General features: G+C 50.7%; 2 protein-coding genes and 1 long non-coding RNA gene across 8 annotated transcripts in view; 2 read left to right on the top strand and 1 right to left on the bottom strand.

The window, feature by feature from the left end:
- Nucleotides 1-18401, top strand: part of GJC2 (gap junction protein gamma 2) — a 31888-nt gene extending 13487 nt beyond the window's left edge. For 3 of the 4 annotated variants that reach the window (XM_048951639.1, XM_048951640.1, XM_048951638.1), the window contains one exon: nt 13429-18401. In XM_048951639.1, coding sequence (XP_048807596.1) covers nt 13449-14696 — 1248 coding nt within the window. In that variant the 5' untranslated portion in view covers nt 13429-13448 and the 3' untranslated portion in view covers nt 14697-18401. Of the gene's footprint in view, nt 1-1709; nt 10034-13428 lie in introns of all 4 variants that reach the window. The other variant, XM_048951637.1, reaches the window with a different exon arrangement.
- LOC125696227 (uncharacterized) lies at nt 17070-18967 on the bottom strand. The gene is made up of 2 exons (XR_007378231.1): nt 18634-18967; nt 17070-18431 (listed from the first exon to the last, which is right to left on the bottom strand). It is a non-coding gene; the product is annotated as an uncharacterized LOC125696227 (long non-coding RNA).
- Nucleotides 18968-20014: 1047 nt separating this feature from the next.
- IBA57 (iron-sulfur cluster assembly factor IBA57) lies at nt 20015-23123 on the top strand. 3 transcript variants are annotated; one of them, XM_048951644.1, is made up of 3 exons: nt 20015-20364; nt 20861-21207; nt 22298-23123. In XM_048951644.1, exons 1-3 carry the CDS (start codon nt 20093-20095, stop codon nt 22687-22689), a joined length of 1011 nt encoding a protein of 336 aa, XP_048807601.1. In that variant the 5' UTR covers nt 20015-20092; the 3' UTR covers nt 22690-23123. The 3 variants fall into 3 exon arrangements, with proteins under 3 accessions (XP_048807601.1, XP_048807602.1, XP_048807603.1); XM_048951645.1 differs by having other exon boundaries at nt 20017-20098; XM_048951646.1 differs by lacking the exon at nt 20015-20364 and adding an exon at nt 20465-20484.
- Nucleotides 23124-24495: the final 1372 nt, after the last annotated feature.

The raw sequence follows: 24495 nt of genomic DNA, 5'->3' as shown, positions 1-24495 counted from the left end.
GTTCTGGCTAACCACCATACACCCCCTGATGGACTGATAGGACTACCCCAAAGCAAAGCCTAATTCCCCCTCCACACAACCCTTGACTTCTCTGTGGGGCTGAGCATTGTGGCAACGTCCCATCCCTGAGCTCACACCCCTCCACCTCTGCCTCTGCGTTGGCTCCAGCACACAGCGCTGGAAAGTTGTCGCGGTCACTGATGTCCACATGTCATCAACACTTCCACCAGCCCCTGCTGCAGCAGAGGGGTCGGTTCCTGTGGGATGAAGGCCATCGTCGTCATTTCAATAGCTGGAACTAGGTGTAGCTGAGCTGTGCCCCCATTATGGGTCCAAGGGAGGGATTTAGTGGTTGGAAAGGCACAAAGCAATTTGCTCCCAGTGCCTGACAGAGGATGGCTGGCAGGAAATGAAAGCGCCCTTCTCCAAGGCTGGAGTGGTTTTACTCCTGCACTGGTTCTTTAATTTTCCGTCAGGTTTTAGAAATTCTTGGCTGTTACAACTGGACAATTAAATCCAGAGCAGAAAAGAAGGGCTCCAGCCAAAGAAATAAAACACTTGGTCAGCCAGTTTTTTGAAAGGGGGATGGAATGAAGACGCTCGAATGGAAAGCAGCAGAGCGAGGGCTGCAGTCCTGAGGATGCTGAGAAGTGCATGGAGAGGATCTGCTGGATTTTGTTTGTTGCTGGAGCTAAATTAAATCAGAAGGGGCAGAGGTAAAGGGGATTATGGTCTGGGGTGAAGTGATGACATTTTGGGAAGGGTGTAGGCAGGAGAGACCCATCCAAGAGGGAGGCAGTGGTGTAGCTGCTTTGTGTCAGGACCCACATGAGACAGAACTGCAGTGGAAGAACGGCAGAATGGTCACCCAGGAGATGGTGCAGAGGCGGCCGTGCAGCACTGATGTTGGCTCTAGAAGGCTGAGGTGAAGGCTCCCAGGCTTCAAAAGCAATAGGGACCCAAAGCCCATCCAGGAATAAAGGCTGTGGTGGGTGAAGGTCTGCATTCAGTGCAAGTCTCTGGGTACATCACAGCTCAGTGAGCTGGATGCTGCTCCTCCAGCCCCCTGCAGCAGCACCCGTGGCCTGAAGTTCTCTGCCTTGTCCATCCTTGTGCACACTGTCCTGCTCAGGTTTGTGGTTTTGGTTTGTGTGTCTGAAGGGGCAGGGACTTCTGTAGTCACTCCTCAGGCTTCCTTGGAAACACAGACGGTGTTGTGGTTTCTTTATTATTCCTGTCTGGAGGCTAAAGGGAGGATGCCTTGCAGAGAATCATGGAGTCATTAAGGTTGGAAAAGACCGCTAAGATCATCGAGTCCAGCCGTCAAGAGGAAGGGAGGGGAGGGGCCAGATGTGGAAAGAGTGAATTTTCAAGAAGGTTCTCCTACAAGTGCATCTTCTTTCCTCAGTTTCTGCTCATGGCCAGGTCACTGCTTGCAGCTATTTGATCCAGAAAGTCTCCAGAGGCGTTCAGGAGTACCGAAATGCAGTTTGTCAGGTGCCCAGCTAGTGACCAGCGCAGGAGACCAACCTGCAGTAAACCTGCATCTCAGTGTCTGCCTGTAGGGTAACTGATACCTTGATTTGGTGTTTCTAAGACCTGTGTAGCAGATGGTGAAGGAGGATGAGGGATTTTTCTTTTGCTCCCTCTTTCCTTTGCATTTTACGTGCTGTTCAGCTCTTTAAACATATCAGTGTTCACTGGCACAGGTTGCCCAAGGAGGCTGTGGATGCCCCATCCCTGCAGGCATTCAAGGCCAGGCTGGATGTGGCTCTGGGCAGCCTGGGCTGCTGGTTGGTGACCTGCACACAGCAGGGGGTTGGAACTGGATGAGCACTGTGCTCCTTTGCAACCCAGGCCATTCTGTGATTCTATGAAATGCAAGCAGAAAACTGGGAGAGGAGTTGATGAATGTCAGGGTGGGCTTCTAGCATTACTGAAGGTTAAACTGTGCCTGTAGCATCCTCTGTGTCCCATCTCAACCTGGCAGAGGGGAAAGCTTGCATCACACGTCTCTGCTTGGGAGCCAGACAAGTGCCTGGTGCCTGGTACAGGGACGTGTGACCCCTGTGCAGCCCCAGTGATGCTGGCTGCTCGTTGCTGCTCAGTGCTCCAGCAAAACTCGCACCCGTGCACCTGATGATCTCTTGGAAACATTTCTACCTTTGGGAGTATTCTGTTCTATCAGCAAAGAGATAAAAAAAGCTTCATCTTGCTTTCCACTTGCTCAGCTTGCGGGTCAGCCCCAAGCATTGCTGGCTCAGCCCTGCAGCCTCTGTGCAGAGGCTTCCCTGTGTCAAAGGTGAGGAAGGGCTGTTCTCCTCCTCCCAAATCTCCCCCTCTTCCCCTTCCGCCTCGACATGTTCATTCATGAAAAAACATCTGCTGGATGGATGAGGAGACAGAAATTAACACTGGCACGTTTTTCCCACTCGTTGGCCAAGGGAGGTTGTAGGCTCAGAGGGTTTTAATCTTTGTTTTCACAGCTGGATTCAATATTGCCCTTTCTCCTCTCCAGTGTTTCATTGCTGCTCATTCCCTCGAGCAACCTGCTGCAAAGCAAAGTGTGCACTCACATTGCAGGACAGCTCACAGCCAGCTTCCCTGGGGCTGCCTGCACCTCAGGACCCATGACCCTCACAGCCCCCTCTGCTCATTAGGGACTGTGCTGAGATTTATGCTCTCCTACTGAGGCTCCAGAAGGGCGATGCTGCAGTGACGAAGGTTCCATCCCACGAGGATCCTCTGAGAGCATCTGGCTGCAGCTCAGCTCTCCCAGCTCCTTTCCACCTGGCTCCACGTGGGGTGAAGAGGTCCCAGCAGCAGGAATCAGCTTGGTCCATCCTTTGGTAGGGGCAAATGCATGGGGTCTGCCTTAGTCCTGTGCATGGAGCAAACCCTCAGCCTATGGTGCCAACCGAGACATCATGGGTCTTTCCTCTTGCTGCAGGGTTTGGGTATAAGGTGGAGGGTGTACAGAATGGGATGTAGGCATTGGTGGAGGTGGTGGAGGGTTTTTGTGACGCTCTTGTAGGGTTCTGTGGTGCTTGTGTAGGGCTTGGTGATGGTGGTGTAGGGTTTTGTGATGCTTGTGTAGGGTTTACTAGTGCTTGTGTAGGGTTTGGTGGAGTTGATACGCAGTTTGGTGGAGGTGGTGTAGGGCTTGGTGGTGGTGTAGGTGAAGCCTGGTGCTCCTGTAAGATCTGATGGTACTGGTGGTCCTGGCAGTGTTTTGGATCCCTGGATGCCCAGCACATAACACAGGCAGCTGTGTGCTCATGCACATTGCAGTGGCTGAGGTGCCATCAGCCCCTCATTGGGTGCCCAAGGGCTCGGACCTCACGCTCTGAAGTTCTTAATGTCAAAGCTTCAGGCATCAGCATGGCCTGATGCCAGATGGGACTGGCTCCATTCCCACCTGGACACCAGCCTGAAGGCACCTCTCCACCTCACCATATATCTCCAGGCAGAGACACCCGTCCAACACCATCCCACCCATCCTGCGAGCTTTGGGGATGAAAACACACACGTCCCGCCTTCTTGGCACTGGGGATCCAGCTGTGGGGCTCAGTGCAGAAAGCCTCACACAGGGTGGTGGCCCACCTATATAAATAAGGCCAGGAAGGCTCCCAGCCATTCCCACTCCTTGCTCCCCTTTGGATCTGAGCAGCCATCCTCCGCCGATGCTCCCAGCCCCGGCTCTGCTGGGGAAGGTACTGTACCGCTCCTCCGGGCATCTCTGTCTCTCATTTCTCTTTTCTGCACGTAGATATGACTGCTTAAATATCTCTGTGTATAATTACCTAAGTGTCCATTGACATATTTACTGGTGATACTGGTGCAACAGTAAATCTTAGTTGGGTGAGTAGAAACCTGCAGCAGTCGTGCCGTTACCCAGCTAGAAGGGTGGGAAATCTCGTAGTAGTACCGTTTCCTTTTCACTTTGCTTTCAGTTTCCTCTGTTATCTAAGAACAGCACATCCAACCTGTTTATTTCCACATTTATCATGTTTTAGACTCACGCTCTGTTCCCTTTCAGCTGTGTTTAAATCTTATTAGTACTGGTCATCAGGTCGCATCCAGATGGGTCGCATTCCCACACGGAGTGGTGGGGGACATCCTCATGCAGAATTCATGTCTATTCTGTGTTGTAAATACTTGCACTTGGCAAACTGCAGTTATTTTTGGAGTGGTGAAGAAGCCTTTATATCTTTGTATCCGGTTCTCATTGCTGCCACTTTCTGGCAGGGACATAGGGCTGCACTAATCCACATGGACCAAGTTAAATCCTGGTGGGAGAACTGTCCTGAGAGCTGCTACATGTAGTACGGGACTTTGGTCACAGTGACACTTGTCCCCACCGTGTGTCTGACAGGAGAGGTATGTGCTGTGAAGGTGACACCATCACTTTTCTGACTGGGGCTGCTAAATAATAGTCAGACTCTCAGAGTCAGCGATCCACCACGCACAAATGAAATAAAGTATTTTCAGTGTCTGCAGGATGAGGTGAGCGTTCTGCCCTTGCTTTGGGACTTTGTCTTTATCTCCAACCTCCAAGATGTCCATAAATGCTGAGTTGCAGTTCCCAGCCTGGTTGGGTTCATCCTGCAGGACGCTGCACGAACCTCTGCTCTTTGCTCCTCTTGTTCCTCCTCCTTTTTCCTGGGGCTCTTCCAGGCTCCCCTCTAACAGCAGCCTGTGGACAGGTGCTAGGAGAAAAACAGCTCCCTGGAACAGCCCAAAATGGGGCCGTTTTTGATGCCGCTTGAATTTTTGCAGAGTTCCCTCATCTTTCCCATGCGCCCTGGCCTTTCTCCTCTCCGTGCATCTCTGCTCAGTGAAGCGCTAAAGGAGGAGCTAAGGGCGATGAGGGGTGGAGGTGAACTGTTGCATGGCCACTCATTGCCTGGGGATCCGCTTCCTCCGGTTTCTTTTGATTTTTGGGGGATTTTTTTTCTTTTGCAAGTTCAGGAAGGTCTCCAGCAAGTCAAGCCTGGCTGGATTCGTAGGGCTGCACTGGCAGCCAGCAGTGCTGGGAATGCCGGCTGGGAGCTTTATTGCTTCCTGTTATGAGGGTTCAGGAGATGCTCTGGGTTGGTGGGAGAGACGTGGTCCAGCACGAGCGCCAGGTTTGGCCCCAGCACATGGGGTGGGGTTGGAAATGTGGAGGTTTTTTTTCCTCTTTGCTTCTCCGGCTGCTTCAGGAAAGGGAAGCAAATAAAGGGAATAATTGCTCGCTTTGGCCTTTGCAGAGACCTCTGGCTGTTGAAGCAGATCTCTGCCTTGGGTCTGCTTGCTTTGGAGCGAGAACAGACGGAGAGAAGAATGCTATGAAGGGCAGTGTCCCCATCACGGTTCTTTTCTTGCCACCTCTTTGCATGTCAGCCTTGAAAATGTCAGGAAAAAAAAGGTTCCATCATAAAAAAAAAAAGGGATTTTGTCAACATCGAAATTTATCTCAGGAATGCGTCCAGTGCAGCGAAAATTTCAGTCGGGAAGGGCTGGAATAAATATCTTCTGTGCTCCAGCCCGAGCTTAGATGCTTCCTCTGGGCTTTTGTGCTTTGTGATTTAAATCTTATTGTTATTTCCCTTTATTGGATTTTTCTTGTCATTTTCAAAGAGAAGTGCTTTTACCTTTCCGCAGTTATGATTCAGTGAAATCCCAGGGAAACATTGCACTGTTTTTCAGCAGGAACATTCTTCATCCTGCTAACATCTGGCTTTTTCCTCTGATCACCAACCAAAGCAAATTTAATAGAAATTCTGTTTTCTGACTTATCTTCAATGCCAAACTGTGCTCCACATTCAGTGGTGACTGGGAGCTTGAATTGATTTTTGCAGAGCGTGTTAAAGAAATCGGCCTTCGCCTTGTTTTCAGGCATCCTCGTCACACAGCCAAAAATCCTTATGGGCTCTTTTTCTCAGTTTGGTCCTTGCAAGGGGCAGAGACCCACCGCCGTGTTGTCATCCAGCTTAAAACTTTGAAGAGATTGAAGAATCGTAGTGTTGTTAAGGTCCAACCATCAGCCCTCCATGCCCGCTCATAGAATCACTAAGGTTGGAAAAGATCTTGGAGATCACAACGCCCAACCGTCCCTGCTCACAGAATCACTGGGGTTGGAAGAGACCCCTAAGATCACCGGGTCCTGCCATCATCCCGTCACCACCTGGGCCACCAAATGGATGCAGAGCAGAGAGCACAGACGAATGAACCCGATGCTGATGGGGTGATGTGTTGTATCCGCACCAGGGTCGTCACCACCACTCTTCTGAGAAGCCCACACAGAGTTCTGTGATGGAGCAGATCTGAACATGGGTGTGATTCACCCTGCCTGTACGTTTTTACTGTGAGACTGTTGAGGTTTTGGCTGCATCCTTACGATGTGAGCCCTGATTAGTCCGACATCTTGGACAACACCCGAAGCATCCCGGTCTAGAGTGAAATGTCCCTGCCTGTGTCAGAGATTGGAATTGGTCCCTTCCAACCCAAACCATTCTGTGATTCTACAGCAAAAATGAGCCCATAAAGCCCACTTTGTATGCGAAATAGGGCGCAAATGGCAAAGTCAGTTATTAAACACTAGTGCTACTAAACAAGAGTACAAATTCTCTGATTCCTGTGACTGAGGACAAGACTGTGATCTTCTAGAGGTGGTGTTTGAGGAAACACCAATTTCGCAGCCCTAGGAAGGGGACAGGTGAGAACCCACAACGTGGGCTGGATGTAAGTCAAGTGGCAGGCATGGAGCAGTCCTCCTCGTCTTCCTCCTCTTCATCTTCCTCCTCCTTCTCCACACCCAGCGGTGCCCGCCCAGGACCAGCAGAAGACAATGCAGATAACGGCAGGAGGAAGGGAAGCGCAGCGCAGGAGGAAGCGCTGACACGGAGGCTGCCCTTCCCTGAAGCACATGTTTACATCTGACAAAGATCTCTGCTGAGCGCTGTTTCTGGAACAGCTCTGCTGGAGGCGTGGGGCTGCAAAGAGCAGCGCAACAAACCAGAAGCACTAATGAAATCAAAACCTGTCTCTTTTTCCCTTTTTTCTTTCTTTTCTTTCTCTTTTTTTTCTTTTCCCCATTTAGCTCTTATGTTTCGAAGCGTCACTTCTGCTCACAAAGCCAAGAGCTGAGCCTGTCTCTCTGTGGCTCTCACCGTCGCTCGCTGTGAGCCGTGGGCTGCAGATCCCTTTTTCTCTCTAGGTTCTGTAAAATAAGTCTCCAAACTCATGTGATGCTGCTTCATGGGTCTTCTTTTTTAATAAGCAAGCTCGTTATTTGAATGCATTTCTTCACTTCGTGTAGTTTTGAAACAAATCAAATGAAAACCCAGAAGGTGAAAATTAGAGAAGAAAGTGAACTCAGTGTCATGCATTGCAGAGCTGTGTCGGTCTGGGGCCAGACTGGATACGTATGTTTGCTACTCATCACTTAGCAGGAAGATGTAACACCAGATAGAACCGTAATTAACGACTGCAGTTATTCATTTCAGTGGGAAGCCAAGAGAAACACGTCAGGAATACCAGTGGTGTCAGCTGGGTGAGGTGACCCCCAGCAGCCAGAAGTGTCCAGGCTTTTGTCACATCCATCCCCCTTTGTTTCCTGTTCTCAATGCCAAGCACTGACTGAAGCCCAGGGCACTGGATGCTGCACAGGGAGTGAAAAGGTTCCTATTGCTCTTTTAGGCCATAACATTTATTTATGGCTACAAAATCTCTGTTTGTTCTCCAGTGTCTGCCTTGGAAGGAAGAAAACACAGGCTGTGTATGAGTGTGCATACCCCTGCTGTTCTGTTATTACCCTGGATACACGCAGCCAAGGTTTTGGCCCTTGCATAACCTGCTCAAATGGTAAAAAACCAATGAAAGCAGGCAGGAGGAAACGCTCAGCCTTCCCCAGGCGATGGGTTGGGTTGGTGTGATGGGAACCACGCAGTCCCCAGTGCCTGGAGCAAGAGAAGATGATGGCCAGCTTGTTTGCAGCATGGATGCTCCAAGAAGACATCCACCAGAAGAGATTACTGTGTGTATAAATAACCTTGCAAAGAGTCTGAAGAGCCTGTGTGACCCGTGGGACTGGAACTGCGCTGAGCTGCCTTTTATCTCAAAGCCACTGCCTGCACTCCTGCGGAGTCTGGAAGTTATTTTTAAGTAACTAATAATCCTGCTCCACAGCTCCATCCTGCACCAGCTGGAGCTGCTGGAGGTCTCACCCCAGCCTGTGGTGGGAAGGAGATGCTGGCGGCCATCCCTCAGGTCTGGTGGGTCTCACGGTCCTGTAAAGGCAGGTGTGAAATGTGTTGGGAGTGGGATGGCAGAATGGAGGTGACAGCCAGGTGACACCCTGTGCTGCCCCGGATGTGAAGGATCGTGCAGGGGTGAGTATTTTATCCTTCTTGGTCTGGTCTCGATGGGAGATGTCCAGGAATTTTGGGAGGAGACCCAACAGATCTGGCGGTCTCTGGAAACAGCTCCATATCCCCCAGCTCCTTTGGCAGTGCAAGCTTTGTGGGTGTGCTGAGCTCTGAAGCATGCAGGCAGGATCGTTTTGCCCAGGACGGTTGTGGATGCCCCATCCCCGCATCCCCGGAGGCATTCAAAGCCAGGCTGGATTGTGGCTCTGGGCAGCCTGGTCTGGTGGCTGGTGATCCTTCCTATGGCAGGAGGGTTGAAACTAGATGATCTTTGAGGTCCTTTACAACCCAGGCCGTGACTATTGAATCTCTTTAGAAGCTTATTTCCCCCCAGATCCCTCCCCAGACCTGTTCTGAGTGTGACAGCCACCCCTCAAGGGCATCTTCACCTCTACTTCCGACTTCCCTGAATACGAGGCTCTTTCCACCTACCTATCAGACATAGCTGCTTCTGAACGATGAATTAGCTCATCATTGCACAAGGGTAATTAGTTTGTAATTTAAAGTTACCACAATACACCTAGATCTGTGGACACAGTGGTTTGGCTGAAGTGCTCCGCCAACGTGGAGAGGTGCAGAAGATGCTTAGTGGGCATAGTGTGATGGGCTGCTGGTTGGACTCAATGATCTTTTAGGTCTTTATGATTCTGTGCTGCTGCTGCTGCTTGCCTGAGATGCTCCAGTGAGCAGGAATTGCCACCCCACATCCCACTGGGCTCTTTGGAATACCCAGCTTAGTCAGAACCCTCTTGGGACGAAGATTGCTGGTAAATCGTATGTCCCCTTTGATCAAAATGTGCTCCTCCCATGCTTTTACCCCTCAAAGGCTGGGTCTGATCCTTTCTGCTGTTTCCCTCTCCCGGGGAGGTTTTCTGCCTCAGCTCCCCACTTTGACCCCGCAGCTACCTGGAGCCCTGACCCCACTGGTGACAATAAGGGTCCCTGTGGATGGAGCAGGGCTGAGAGATGCCCCCAGGAGACAGGGGCTCTTCTCCACTTGCCTCAGGCTTCACGCACATTCCCACACTTACTAATTCTTTTTCCTTCCACAAAGAGACCAGAAAGCCCTAAAATGTACCCAAAAACCCTTTTCCAGCTGTCCCTATCCATGAACAGGGGAAGCAGCGAGGCAGGACCTTCAGATCACTTCTCACTACAGAGCCTTGCCTCTTTTCCTTTTTTTTCCCCCTGCTCTCTACCCAAGGAGCTTTTGCCAAAATGCGTTTTCCACATGTTCCCTATTAGTCATGCTCTCTGTCTTACAAATCTGTTACCAGCACCGCTAGCCGATGCTATTAATTTACTTCCAGTCCGCTCAAGAGCTCGGCAGCAAAATTCCAGGCACCGTTCCTAAAACCAGAGCCGGCGGTTTGTTTGGATTTAAAAACCGATGCCTCCTTCCTGCCCGGTATATATAGCACCTTCTCCCGAAGCTTGGGGACACCCGGCGAGGAGAGGGGCTGGGGTGGGAGCTGGGCTGCCCCAGAGGCGGGGTCTGCAGAGCCTTAAATCCTGCCCCAGGGCTCGGCGTCCCAGCGGAGCATGGCGTGAGCACGGCGGGACTTTATCTAGGGCAAGGCGCAGGAATGCTGGTGGAGGAGGGCAAGCAGCACCATGTCTCCGTGAGTACATTTTCCATTGTTTTGCCTTTGGTTTAAACAACTGGGTGGGAAGCGAGCAGAAAGGAAGGACGTCAAGCTAGCTACATCTATATGCTTTTTTCCTATTTTTCTTGTTTTCTTCTCGTTCTGCTTCTTTTACACCCAAGTTTTAAAGTTTTTTTCCCAGTTCCAACAGCTGCATCTGCAATTGCACAGAGGGGATTTTGGTGGTGAGAAAGTGGAATCAAGAGCTAATTGCTGGCTCCGTGGGATTTCCACTGTTTTAAGGCTGAGCCGAAGGCACTCGAATCGCCGCTGTCGCATTGAGAGATCCCAACTTCTATTTGTGGCTGTCTGGAAGTGAAACGTGTGCCCGGTGCCAGTCAGCCTGATGTGTGCAGCTGGAATGAATGGGTTCCAAGCTGCGGGGACGCTGGGTCCCCCCTGGGATCTCTCTGCACGTAACTGAGCCCCACAAACCCCCCTCACCCCATCCATTCCGTGCTGGAGCCCCACGCTCCATTGGGCTGATCAGAGCAGGATTCTTCCCTTGTCTCCTTCAGCTGCTATTGTGTGTCTGGGTACGGGGGAGCACAGCGCGGTCACTGAGGTGCAGTCATGCCCAGAGGCACAGCAGGGTCCCAGCAGTGCAGGAGCAGCTGGGGGCTGTTTCCTGCACATGTTGCTGCCGTCCAGATGTGCACAGCAGGCTGAGCACAGGCTGTGGCTCGTAGTTGGTATTCGCAGATCGTGTTCTCCAAGCAGTGGCCTTCTGGTTGTTCTGTTAGTTTGTGAATTCTCTCCCTGATGCGGGGGGATTGTGAAGGGTTTCAGCCGATGTTGCCAGATGCTCCAGTCTGAAATGTGCTTCCTGGAGGAATCAGTGTGTGCTTCGCTAACAAACGTTAGGTCAGAACTTGAATATTTCCTCCAAAATCCATCGTTGCCTTTGTCAAGTCCTCAGTGCCCCAGCAAACTGCTATTGGGAGGTAACTGACCTGTGGGAATTGTGTCATGGAATCACAGAATCAGAATTTGGGTTGGAAAGGACCTTAAAGCCCGTCCAGTTCCAGCCCTTGCCATGAGCAAGAACACCTCTCACCAGGCCAGGTTACCAAAACCCCATCCCACCTTGCCTTGAGTGCCTCCAGAGGGACATCCACAGCTCCTCTGGGCAGCACTGCCAGTGCCTCACCACCCTCATTGTGAAGGATTTTTTCCTGCTGTCTAACCTAAACTTACCATCTTTAGTTTAAAGCCATTATCTCCTGTCCTGTCACTACGCTCCCTGAGAGCTTGCAGCTGACTGGGGATGCTGATGGGTGGCACAGAGACCACCAGGCTGGGTCCACTACCCAAGCCCCAGCCCTGCCCTGGCTGCACAGATGCTCCAGAGATGGATGTGCCATGTCCCACAGTGGGCAATCAGCACCCCAGTGCCTCCTCTTGCCACCCCTACCTGCTGAGTCTTGGCCGAGGCCCGGCGTGAATCCTGCAAGTCAGGCAATGCCCCATTCTGCTCATGACTGAATAGGCACACAGAGCAAAGGAAGGTTTGCGCTGCTTTGAAGGGGAGCTACTGAGTCTGAAAGAAGCCAAAGGCATTCACAAGGGGTGATGTCCCATCCCTGAATAAATAGTCATAGAATCACAGAATCGTTTGAGTTGGAAGAGATCCTTAAAGGCCATCTGGTCCAGCTCCCCTGCACTGAACTGGGAAACCCACAGCTCCACCAGGTGCTCAGAGCCCCGTCCCCCGACCTTGGGTGTCCCCAGCAATGGGTCACCCACCACCTCTGTGCACGACCTGTTCCAGTGCTTCACCTTACTGTAAAAAATCTTCATCCTTCTATTCAGTCTAAAATTAAAAAACGCAATGCTAAACCAGAGTTCTCCAATAAATAAAGAATAGCGCTGTGGGGATCACTTTCCACATTATTCTGTGGTTGAACCACTTTGTCTGCAGCAGTATTTCTTTACTGACTGTTGGGTCCAAGGCATTATTTCTGAGGCAGGAGATGGGGATCCTGGTTCCTGTAGCGTGGAGAACTTCAGCAGGTAACTTGAGGGGAGAGAGGAGACCTTCTCACCTCCTCTCCCAGCTGGGCTGTGCTGCTTCCTTACTCCTTGCCTCAGTTTCCCCAGCTGCAGGACAGGAACATTCCTCAGCACCATCTGCAGAGTGCTCCCACAGTCCCCCTCTGGTGTGTGAAGACTCGGAAGTTTGGGTTCGCAGAGGATTTGTTTGATCTAGAAATAGCAGGGTTAGAAAATTCCATCTGCTGGCTCTCGGGAGCCCTCGACAGTGGAAGAATTTCGCTGCATCTTAAGCCTTGGGCCACATCATTGCTTCCCAGGGCTGCAGCAAGGCGGGTGCTGAGCAAACCAGAGCTGCTTGGCGCCCATCCTAAGAAGCAGCAGGAACAAAATGACATTCCAGGAAAGCAAAATGTGGAGAACAGAGCAAATCATCTTGCATTTCTTGCTCCTTTGCTGTTGCTCGTGGTTGTTCGCACTCCAGGCCCAATCCACACGGTCAAAGCCTCCAGTGCAAACCTTGGGGTGTGATTTGGTGTCTCCATGTAAAAGTGCTGCAAAGCTGAGCCAGGACTGGACTCGTGTCTTGTGGCATGATTCGTCCTCCTTGACTTTTACCTCTGTAAATGAAAGGGCTGTGGGGCAGCACAGGGATATGGGTAGGCTTGCTGTAGGTTGGGCTCTCAATGAAGGTTACGAGCCTGGTGCAGAGGAGGGATGCAGGTTTGCAGAAAGGATGAGCCCGTTCTCTGCTGCTCGAGGGTGAGGGGTCGTCGTCCCCCAGCATGGTGCCCTTCGTGTTCGGGTGCTTTCCCCATCGCTCTCACCCCTCCGTACAATTACCACCTGTCTTTAATGATGCCTGGAGGGCTGAGGCGCTCCAATGGTGCCAGGGAGCTCAGGGTGAGACCCCACTGCAAGGCAAGCTGAGCACAAAATGGTTCCACTTCCTCTCCAGCTGTCCAGGTCTTCTAATAAATGCATGGTTTTCTCTGAAAGCTTTGGAAGGTTTATTTATAAAACAGTCTGCATTTGATTTAAGCATTTGTTTTTCAAGAGGGACTTAAAAGGGACGTCAGTCTGTAAATATAAATATTCCCATTCTTTTTTTGATTCTTTGCATTTTTCTAGGTTCACTAATGAAAGACATTTCAGCATCCCCTGCTTCTGCATTCAGCCCAGATGCCTGAGCCCACGGCATGTGAGCAAGCAGCTATCACAAGTTGAGCACCCTTCTGTGTGCCTAGGTGGCTGCCATGTTGTATTGTATTCATTATCAGTTACCCAAGGACTTCCCATCCTGAAACAGGGCAACAAAATGTGTTGATGGGATGTTAACTTACAGCTGTGTGGGTTTTTTTTGCCCCTTCTTCCTGCAGGTTATAACTGAGTAGCCCTTATGACCAACATGAGCTGGAGCTTTCTCACCCGCCTGCTAGAAGAGATCCACAACCACTCCACCTTCGTGGGGAAGGTCTGGCTCACCGTGCTCATCGTCTTCCGCATCGTCCTGACGGCGGTCGGTGGAGAATCCATCTACTCTGATGAGCAAAGCAAGTTCACTTGCAACACCAAGCAGCCCGGCTGCGACAACGTCTGTTACGATGCCTTCGCCCCGCTGTCACACGTTCGGTTTTGGGTCTTCCAGATCATCATGATATCCACACCTTCAGTCATGTACCTGGGCTACGCCATCCACCGGATCGCCCGGTCAGCGGAGGAGGAGAAGAAGTTCAAGGGCTTCAAGAAGAAGAAGCAGTTTGCTTTGAACTGGCAGGCGGTGCGCAACATGGAGGACGCGATGGAGGCGGATGAAGAGGAGCCCATGATCTCCGACGACGCAGCAGAAAATGAGAAAGCCAAAGCCAAGCCCAAGAGCAAAGAGCAGCAAAAGCACGATGGGAGGAGGCGAATCCAGCAGGAAGGACTGATGAAAATCTACGTCTTCCAGCTGCTTACCAGAGCTTCGTTTGAAGTTTGTTTTTTGATAGGGCAGTATTTGCTCTACGGTTTTGAGGTAGAAGCTTATTTTGTCTGCAACAGACTGCCTTGTCCTCACACGGTGGACTGCTTTGTGTCCCGGCCAACTGAGAAGACAATCTTTTTGCTGGTGATGTACGTGGTGAGCTGTCTGTGCTTGCTGCTGAACATGTGTGAGATGTTCCATCTGGGCTTCGGGACCATCCGAGATGCCATCCGCAACCGGAAAATCAACAGCTTCAGGCAGCCCCCCTACAACTACGCCTACCCCAAGAACATCTCCTGCCCCCCCGAGTACAACCTGGTGGTGAAATCGGAGAAGTCCACCAAGATCCCCAACAGCCTGATGGCTCACGAGCAGAACCTGGCTAACGTTGCGCAGGAGCAGCAGTGCACCAGCCCGGATGAGAACATCCCAGCGGACTTGTCCACCCTCCACAAACACCTGCGAGTGGCCCAGGAGCAGCTGGACATAGCGTTTCAGAGCTATGGCAGCAGCCAGGGCAACGCGCAGCCCTCCCGGACCAGCAGCCCTGCCTCGGGTGGCACGGTGGTAGAGCAAAATAGGGCCAACACGGCCCAGGAGAAGCAAAGCGCTAAGCCCAAGGCGTCCTTGGAGAAAGGCAGCTCCAGCAGTAAGGATGGAAAGACGTCTGTGTGGATATAGCCTGTCTGCCAGCAGAGAGGGCAGCGTTAAGTGGGGTTTTATTTGGGGTTCTGTTTTTCAGTATGTCTCGAGTTTATTTCACAGGGCACAGATGCATTTTTTCTGTGGAAGTCAAGAGAGAAAAGGAATTTCAGACCAATTTAGTACTGTCTTCCGGTGCATTAACAAAAGACATTTCCTTCCTCTTTCCAACACGTCCTCCAGCCGGGAACCTCCAGTGAGCGACAGCGACCGCTGCATCCCGCCGAGGCTGGACAGCCTGCTGTGATGGAAGCAGGGAGCAGCTCCCACACACAGTGCTGCAGTCAGACGGCCTTTAATTACTAAATATCCTTAATCAAAATTAATTTCCGATCCCTTGATTAGAAAGGAAAGTGACTGATACGTCGATGAACTTTCACGGCACGCTCCCAGCTAACGTCTCACCGGAATTTTTCAGTGCACAGCAGGCAGCACTGCAAGCGAAGGCAGCAGAGGTGCATGCATAGCACAGCACTGATGGATTTCATCTTTCATTGTGTGCTGAAACAAAAAGCAAACACGGCCAAACACTCCGCAGTGTGAGTTGGCAGTGACACTGCTGCTCGTACTGGTGCCTGCGTAGCGCTTGCTACAGATGGAATCACTGCAGTTACAGTGTTTTTAACAAACTGCTGCTTCACATCATCAGAAAGTGCCTTTTTGCAACCAGGAAAACAAAGTCATAAAGGGTGTCGACTTCTTCACGTGCTAAATTTGAGTAAAGATGGGAAGATCAGTGTTGGCAGGTTTGTTTTTCTGTTTAACCGAACTGTTATACATAGTGGCAGACAGCAGACCTATGCATAGCGCGTATACGATGCGTGTGTGTGCACATGTCAGCATATATATGGACACATGAACATGTGTGTGTGCATATAGATACATAGAGATATATATATAAATGTGATATCAACCCTCTGGTAATTTTACAGCCTTCCACTTTCCCTGGGAAATCTTGTTGGATCCAGAAGGAGTGTCAGTGGGAAACGGGCAGGTTTCCATACACTTGCTAGGGGGCTCAGCAGAAGACCTGGTGGACAGGACCCAGGGCAGCAGCAAGAAGTCTGCCTCTGTTTTGTGGAGAGATTTTGTTGCCTTTGCTTGGTTTTAAGGCAGTCTCCTTGCAGTTGCAGGAGCTCCAAGGCTCCTGCTGGTGCTGGATGTGCTTTGGTGGGTGGTTTCATCCTGGAGCTGAGGCGTTCTTGAGATGCCTGTGGTGATTCACCACCATGGAGGCAAAGTAGGCAGAGCCTTCCAGATCAAACTTTACAAGGAAGAATTAAATCCTTACAGAATACAGCATCATTCCTGTGCTGAGCTGCTCCCTTACAGCCACGCCAGCATACAAGCCCTCATGCCACTATTCCTTTCATGTTACTTCTTGATGGGCTCTTACTCATGACCCTGAGATCAGTCTCTGAAGCCTTGAGGGCATCTGCTCTCCCCAGCCAGCACGAAAGCTGTGCAATGCCCCTGGAGAACAGTGCTGGTAGCAAACAGTAGGTTTTAAAAGGTGCAAAGAAATGTTCTCTGAGGTATCCAACTGCAAATATTCGGTATGGCTTTGGGTAACAGTCTGGAGACAGCTCCAGGCTTGTTCCCGATCCTGCAGGAGGCACTGCCTGGAGCGCTGCCTGCTCTTGCTGCTGGAGTTGTTCTCTTTGGATACAGGCAGCTGCATCCCACAGGAGGCTCAGCGCATCGTGCAGCAGCACTGGTCTGCAGCAGCACACACACATCGCGTGCAGGGATGTTTTGTAATGTGAATTTTCCATCAGAGGCTCAGAACTATGAGGTTCTGAGCACGGTTCATCAGAGGTTCACAGCACAGTGGTAGGACAAACATATCTGCCCACGCTGCTCCTTGGCCTACATATGGGCACCCACCCAATCGGGCAATGCAGGGAGACTGGGTGCTGCTGGCAGTGCTGTCGTGAAGGTACAGACAGCCCAGGGCTTATTCCCCTGAAGATTTGGGGTGATTGAAGACTGTCTTATCTCCGTTAGCTCTGCTGTAAGCCAAGCAACCCTACTTTCACCAGCCTGTCATTTCCGTGCCATGGATCCAGCACGCCAAGAGGGATGATCAGGCAGTCCTGCAGCAGATTTGCAGCCTCCTCCAGGCTGGTGTCACCAGCACATTTAATACGCACACGCTGTTTTCCATAGTGGGAGTCAATAATTGCAGTATTGATGAGCACTGGAGCCGGGGCAGACACTTGGGTGTTCAATACCAGCTCCTCATCAGGCAGGGTAACTGCTCACTCTGCCGTCCTCCCAGCCAGCCCTGCTCATCTGTAGGGCTTGAAAACTTCCTTGTATAAAATGCTTTGCAAATGAGGGCTGATCTCACTTTCCCTTTTTTTTTTCTTTCTTCTTTTTCCAAGCTTTTTGACAGGGATTGAAGCAAAAGGGCACACTGCTGGCAGGACTGCTTAATGCCAGGATCTTGTGGTGGGCTGCCAAGCTCCCATACGCTCCTCTATACCAAGAAGGAGCCGCCCCTGTTCCTCCAGCCACCAGCATGAGTCAGATAGCCCTATAAATATGGAGGCTTATTATTATAATTAGATATACCAAATTGCTCACTTCCCCCTTTCCTCCACTGCTTGCCCTCCGGAGCTCTTAGGATGTTGTGTGCTCCACTGAGTCACCTCCACCACCAAGGCACCGACGTCTCCGCAGCAGTGACCCCTTCCAGAGCAGGAAGGGAAATCCCGTCTTTACTGTGTCTGTTAGGGCAGGAAAAGGATAGGAAGGCAAAATATGTGTAACCACAAGCAAAAGCCCCGCCACAAACCAAACCGGAGGCTTGAGGAATTTCAAGCAGACGACGGGCAGCATCGGCCATGGAAGAAATGCCAGTATTACAACTAATGCTTTGCTTTCTTTTCTGCAGGTTAGTCATTCAGTTCACGCTCCAGACGGGTTTAGCTCTGTAGCTGAACTAATCATAAATGTTGATTCCCTCACTAAGCTTTGCTGGATAAAGTGCCCGCCCTTGCGTTTCTGTTCTTACCATTCAGGGCCAGGAATGTCCCACGTAAAAGCCAGATTACCTTGTTGCTTGCATTGCATTCCACTGGAAAATACTTGAACTTAACTCAAGGCCATAACCAGTCTGTGCTGTTATGAAGTTTCTGGGATATTTTTTTTTTGTTCATTTTTTATGTACTAACTGTATTTGTACTAGAAAATTTTTGAGTATGAGGTTGAATCTCTCTAAGTATTTCTCAGTGTAAATGTTCCATCTGGACTGTAGTTAGGTTAAGCATTGGTCAAAAGAGAATGAAACATTAGCCCGACTCTTCAACCGGCTATTCCACGTCCATTACTAATAAAACAGAATAAAACTTACATTTTGTTACAGAATGCAAAGTGTGTGATGTTTCCGTGAGAAGGAAGACGAGTGTTGATGAGAAGAAATTCTTCCCCATCTATTGTTTGCCTGCTTTAGCCATATAAGACCTCTATTTTCCCACATACAGCTATAAATCACTGCAAAATATTTTTGCCTTAAGAAGTAGTTGACCTTCTGGTTGTTTGGGATGTGTTGTCTCTCTGATGAATCACTGCCTGCAGTTCCTTCAGGCATGGAGCTGAAGCTGCCTAGGAAAGCCTGTGCTCCGAAAAGTGAAAAAACTTTGCTGAGTCCGGGAGAAGTTACGGCTGCAGCAGAGTAAACGATGGGAGAGGCCTTTGAGAAGACCTGCCCTGCAAGAGAATCACAAAAAACCAGGATCATTCAGGTTGGAAAAGACCTCTGAGATCCCCAAGTCCAACAGCAACCCATCCCCACCACTCCCACTACCCCTGTTCCCCAGTGCCACATCTCCACGGTTCTTAACAGCTGGGTTTTCTTAAACACCTCAGTTCCTGCTCCTGCCATGCACACACATTAGGTACATTCACTCACCACCACTGTCCAAAGAGGCTTCTGCAAGCCTCTGGGTGCATTTCTCTCCATTCCTCTGGCAGTTGCAGTATCTCCAGGATTCCATTGGCTCCTACCAAGAAGCAGAGAATAAGGGACTCTGCTTGGAGTCCATGGGGAAGGTGGACAGCCAGGAGTGCCTCAGTGCTACAGAAACCAAATAAAAAAACCTGCTAATTAACAAGGTGTCCTTAAACAAGCAAGTTCTGGGAAAGAGGGGGAATTCATCCTTGCTGTTGGGTGCTGGGTTGACGTCAAAGTGAAGCATGCTTTGGTGACTGAACTTAGCGCAGTGCTGCTGTGGCACTGACCTCTGCATCCCACGTGGAGTTGTCAGGGGAGGGTCTGGTGGGGATGAGAGAAAGGTTCTTCCCCTGGAAGAGGCTGCCCAGGGCAGTGGAGCATTTAAGGCACAGGGCAAGAGTTGAACAACTGTAGCTCATGAGAGTTTGCAGATGACAGCTTGTGCACCCCAAAGAAAGGCAGGAGAAAGTAAGCTAAGCTGTTTTCGAGGTGTTTGAATATGTCTGCTTGGATGTTCCCAAGGAGGTTTAGGGGGATGTCCCTCTGTTCTTGGCTCTGGTGGGGCTGCACCTCCAGTGCTGCGCTCAGTTCTGGGCCCCCCACTATGAGAAAGACATTGGAGCATGTCCAGAGAAGGGTCTGCAGCACAAGACTAGTGGGGAGCGGCTGAGGGAACGGGACTGTTCAGTTTGGAGGAGGCTACAACCTGAAAGCAGTTGGTAGCAAGGTGGAAGTCAGTCTCTGAACCCAGGTAACAGCGATAGTAAAAGAGGGGATGGCCTCGAGGTTTGTCAGGGGAGGTTCAGGTTGGATATTAGGAACGATTTATTCTCTGGAAGAGTAATAATGCATTGGCACAGGCTGCCCAGGGAGGTGGTGGGGTCAACATCCCTGGAGGTGTTCCAGAACCATGGAGATGTGGCACTGAGGGACGTGGTCAGGGGGTGGGGTGGGGTTGGACTTGGGGATCTCAGAGGTCTTTTCCAACCTGAATGATTCTAGGTCCTCTTTGGGACAGGGCTTGGTCGGGAGCATTGCATTTTGTCACCCTGCCACCAACGCTCCAATGAGAGCCTTAAGTGCAGAGGAACGATGGATTCTGCTCCACTCTCAGACCCCAGCTGCAGCACTGCGATGCACTCAGGCGCATGCAGGATTAAAACAAAGGCTTCCTGTTTCTTTTCCATTTTCGCTATTTTTTTCCTCTTGTCACTCCCACCGGCAGCCCCCACCCGCCTGACGCACGGACCCTCACGGCTCCGCTGTGGGGGCGCGGCCAGCCAGAAGGGGCGTGGCCAGGCAGAGGAGGGCGCGCCCCGCTCCCCAGCGCTCCTCCCCGCCGCGAGGTGGCGCCGACACACACAAGATGGCGGCAGACGCGGCAGGAGCCGACGGGCGCCCCTGACAACCAGCCGCCATGTTGGTGAGGGCGGCGGCCGGCCTGCCCGGGCTGCGGCGGCTGTGGGGGCGCGGTGGGAGCGGGGACGGCGCCTGGCGTTGTTTCCCGCTGAGCCGGGCGCTGCTGAGCGTGCGGGGCGCCGAGGCGGCCGTTTTCCTGCAGGGGCTGCTCACCAACGACGTCACGCGGTTGGTGGCGGTGGGGGAGGGCCCCGCGGGGCCGCCGCGCGCGCTGTACGCGCATGCGCTCAACGTGCAGGGCCGCTGCCTGTACGACCTCCTCGTGTACAGGTGAGAGTGGGGGGAGGAGCTGGGCGAGAGCATTGCCGGGCCGGGGGCGGAGGGGCAGGCCGTAATTCCACCTTACTGCCACCGGGTGGGCCTTGGGATCTCAGTGTGCTTACCCAACCTGTAAGGGGCTGTGAGTGTTGTGATACAGGGTGCCGAGCGCTGCCCCTGGCATTTGCCGGATTCAGACCAGGGTTGAGATAATAAAGCCTGTTTGAAGCGCGGGATCGTTTGAGTTGGAAGGGATTTGAGTTGGATCTCTAAAGGCCGTCGGGTCCCAGGCACCCACAACTCCATCAGTGCTCACAGCCCCGTCCCCTGACCGTGGGTGCCTGCAGGGATGGGGCACCACCGCCTCTCTGGGCAGCCTGTGCCGGTTCTTCAGCACTCTTATTATGAAAAACCTTTCTTTGTATCCAGCTGAAGTCTCCCTCCTTTTATTGTACTTCCTCTGTTGGGGGTTTGGCTTTCCTGACTTTGTAGGTGTTGCTTTTTTAAGGCTTCACGAGAGTCAAGAAGAAGAGCCACACATCCTCCTGGAGTGTGACAGCAGCGTGCTGGACGCCGTACAGAAACATCTGAAGTTGTACAAGATCCGGAGGAAAGTCAGCATCAGCCCTTGCCTGGACCTCGCATTGTGGGCCGTCGTCCCTGGGGAGCAGGCCGGGGACATCAGCAGCTCCCTCGCACAATGTGCAGAGCGGGCTCTGGTTTTAACTCCTGACCCCAGGGCAGAAGTCATGGGCTGGAGACTGATTGTGAAGGCGGGAGCAGATCTACCAGAGGTTATCCCTGGAAGCCGTGTTGAAAACATTCAGGATTACCACAGGCACAGGTATAAGCAAGGTAAAGCCACGTCCCGTTTGATACTTTGCTGTTGGATTTGGGATAAGTAAATTTATTATCAGGATCTCGTGATCAAACTGCACACTCTGATATCAGGCAGTGGGTTAGAAAGCCACAGGGGTGTGCATTGGTGTGTTTAACTTTGTAATACCTACAGAAAGTTTTGCTGCTTTGAGGATGTGAGTAATCCAGTGCTCTGCCTTGTGACAGAATCAAGAACTATTCATTTGCTAAGAGAGAAACTTCAGTGGTTTGAGTCATTCTGATTATTTTGGAATGATGCACCGTTTGTGTTTTCCTTGTTACTAAGGAAAGAAAACGAAACACCGCAGTGTGCATTCCTAAAAATGTACTGCTGGATTTGCAGAGTTAACTCAGAGGCCAAGGCGTGTGTGTTTGATTTGAAAAGGAACCCAATCCTGAAGGCCTCTGCAGAGCTGCTGTTGATCTTAATGTGTCCATGCAGACAGGGGATTAAATTCATTAGCAGACTGAAAGAGGATGGTCCTCTGCTAATAAACGGTGGTCATGACCTGAGTCCATCTGGTGCAGAAAAACAAGCTGTTAATGGGTCAGAGTGGGCTGCAGTGCGGTGGTGTGCTGCCTGCCAGGAGTCCCAGCACTCCTCTGTGTGACACTGCACAAACCTGGGTCCAGCACTGGCCACAAAAGGAGCGCTCCTAGCTTTAGCAAGGACAGCTGGCCATCTTGCTTGCATGGAAATAAGTCTGACTGACATTGAAGCCTACCCGTGGGATGCAGGCGAAAACAGTTTGTTTTTCCATTGACATTAAATGTTGATGTCTTTGTGTGGGAGTCTGTATGGCTCTGGGTGCTTTGCATTTCCACCAGAAGTGCTATAAGTTTCACAAAATTAGGTTTCAGTGCGGTTTTTCCAATTACATTTTAAAATAATCTTTGCTACCCCCGTGTGTTTATAGTTAATGATGTATTAACACCCAGACCAGAGTACTGGCAAGCTCATGGCTTCGCATTGCTTCTTCTCACCTTTGGCTTTATAACACAGAGGAAGAATACTCCAGAAATCTCAAATGCCAGAGATCTTACTGTATTTCCTTTCTTTCCCTAGGAATTCCTGAAGGTGTGAAAGATCTCCCTCCCGGAGTAGCCCTTCCACTGGAATCCAACCTGGCCTACATGAACGGCGTCAGCTTTACCAAAGGCTGTTACATCGGGCAGGAGCTAACAGCCAGGACCCACCACATGGGTGTCATTCGCAAGCGTTTGGTGCCTGTGCGGTTTTCAGTTCCTCTTCCTCAGGAGAGCGTTCCTGAGGGTGCTGAAATCTTGACTGAAACAGGAAAGGCAGCTGGCAAGTTCCGGGCTGGAGGAGATGAACTTGGCATAGCTTTGCTGAGGCTGGCTAATATAAATGAACCACTCTGCCTAAATGTAGCAGGTGATAAAGTGAAGCTCACTGCAAGTATACCTGAGTGGTGGCCGAAAACTGCCAGCAAGTAAATGAGGAACCACCACTTGCACATTTGCCTTATTGAGAATGTATTTTGTGTGACAGGGTTGGGAAGGTGACTCAGCTGTTGTCTGTGGTGTTGATGAAGGTGTATTAGCTGAGTTCTGCAAGATGGGCTTAAACTGCAGGAGTGCCAACCAGCAGCAGGTTGCTGTTACACGTTGTGGAGACACCTTTACAAGGCAGGATATGCTGGAAGCAGCCCCGCTTTTGTTTAGGGGATGTCAGGTGCTGCTGGGTTTGACTCCGGCTGAGTTTCACTGCTGTGTGCACTGAAATCTTCTGTTCATGGTGTCCCAGCTGTGGTATCGTGTTCTTTTATTGGAGAGCATGCTGAGTTTACCTTCAGTAGGTTATATTGTTGCTATCTGAACTCAGGCTGAAGTGTTCATTGCAAAATATTTGATGCATTGAGCTTCTGATTAAACTTCTGATTAAGCTGATTGGGTGGGTGTTGTTTCCCAGCACTCTACCTGCTAATTATGTTCGGGAAGAGGAATAGAATACCTTCTACTTCTTTCAATATGTCACCCACGATGAGAAATGTGGGAAGACTCACAAATGTCCCCTTCCTGTGCCCTGCCTCAGAGCCAGCAGAGGGAGCACAGCCAGCAGCAACCTGCATCTGAGCTCCTCTGCCCTTGCTCACCTTGGCCATGCATGCTTCATTCACTCAGACAACTGTTTCAGAAAGGAAAGTGATATTTTACAGAAATGAAGGGCTTTAGGGTGCTCCCAGCAGCCACTATTGTATTGGTGTACTGGTCCTTGGCTGAATAATCTGTTACTATGTTTATCCTACAGTGTAACTGACGAGGTAACCAACAACAGTTGTTGTCTTGGCATCTTAGTGATTTTGTGTCTGACTGCGCAGTTACACAGGAGGAAAGATTCCTGGTGCTGTTTTAGTTACACAGTTGCAAATGAAGGTAATGCCCAGGTGAAGGTGTTATGTGAAATGCACAAAGCAGGAGGACTGTGAATGGACCCTAATGTGAACTGTCTTGAAGACTTCAGCACGGCTGTGGTCTCTGGAGGGGTCAGTGTCACCTTGCTTAGCCTGGTGTTCATGGCAGATTTTCACCATATTCACTTCTCTGGCCACTCCTGTTCTCCTGAGACCGATCTGTATCCCTCACACAAAACAAACCGTCCCTAGCTGAGGTTTTCTCACCCTTCCGTCCCTCTGAGTTTTCAGAACAACCCAAGACTTCATTGTTGCTTTGCTGCTTTTTATTTTCTCTCTTGTGCTGCCCTTCTGCCTTCCAGCTTGTTCCTTCTGCAATCTTCTTGTTCCTTCTGCAATCACTGCATCCCTCTCTTCTCCCCCAGAGCCAAGCAGATTCTGTGCTTACTTACCCTCTCAACCTGTGGTAATTTATAGGAGGCCAATTTATTTTTATATTACAATAAGTCCCATGTGTCCAGTCTGGTAATGGCATGGATGGTGAGAAGGGGGCGATGAGAGATTGAGCAGGTGACTGAAAAAGCTCTTGTGTGCGTATTTGTAATAAAAAACATCCAAAGTGCATTTTGGTACTGTGAGGAGGAATTATCTGTGAAAAATGATTTTGTTGTTTAAAACCCCTTATGCTTGCTGTGAATGGAATCTGTGAAATATCTCATTAAAAGTTTATTGGATTGGTAATTTAAATGATTGTTCTGAGAGACTAGCTCTTGTTTACCTTGTGAGAACAAACAACAGATGAGGTTTTAGGGTTGGCTGCTGACCAGAGAGATGTTCTACATTGCACTGACCTGTTCTGATGGGTTTGGGATTTCTAACAAACTCTGTG

This window comes from Lagopus muta, chromosome 7, assembly GCF_023343835.1.
Source record: "Lagopus muta isolate bLagMut1 chromosome 7, bLagMut1 primary, whole genome shotgun sequence".
Lineage (NCBI taxonomy): Eukaryota > Metazoa > Chordata > Aves > Galliformes > Phasianidae > Lagopus > Lagopus muta.
The sequence above is the reverse complement of the archived record's forward strand: the minus strand, read 5'-3'. Positions and strand labels throughout refer to the sequence as shown.

Coding starts and splice junctions, on each gene's coding strand:
- IBA57 (XM_048951644.1), top strand. CDS start 20,093: ATGTTGGTGAGGGCGGCGGCCGGCCTGCCCGGGCTGCGGCGGCTGTGG. Junction 20,365..20,860: donor TACGACCTCCTCGTGTACAG/GTGAGAGTGGGG, acceptor TGCTTTTTTAAG/GCTTCACGAGAGTCAAGAAG. Junction 21,208..22,297: donor CAGGCACAGGTATAAGCAAG/GTAAAGCCACGT, acceptor TTCTTTCCCTAG/GAATTCCTGAAGGTGTGAAA.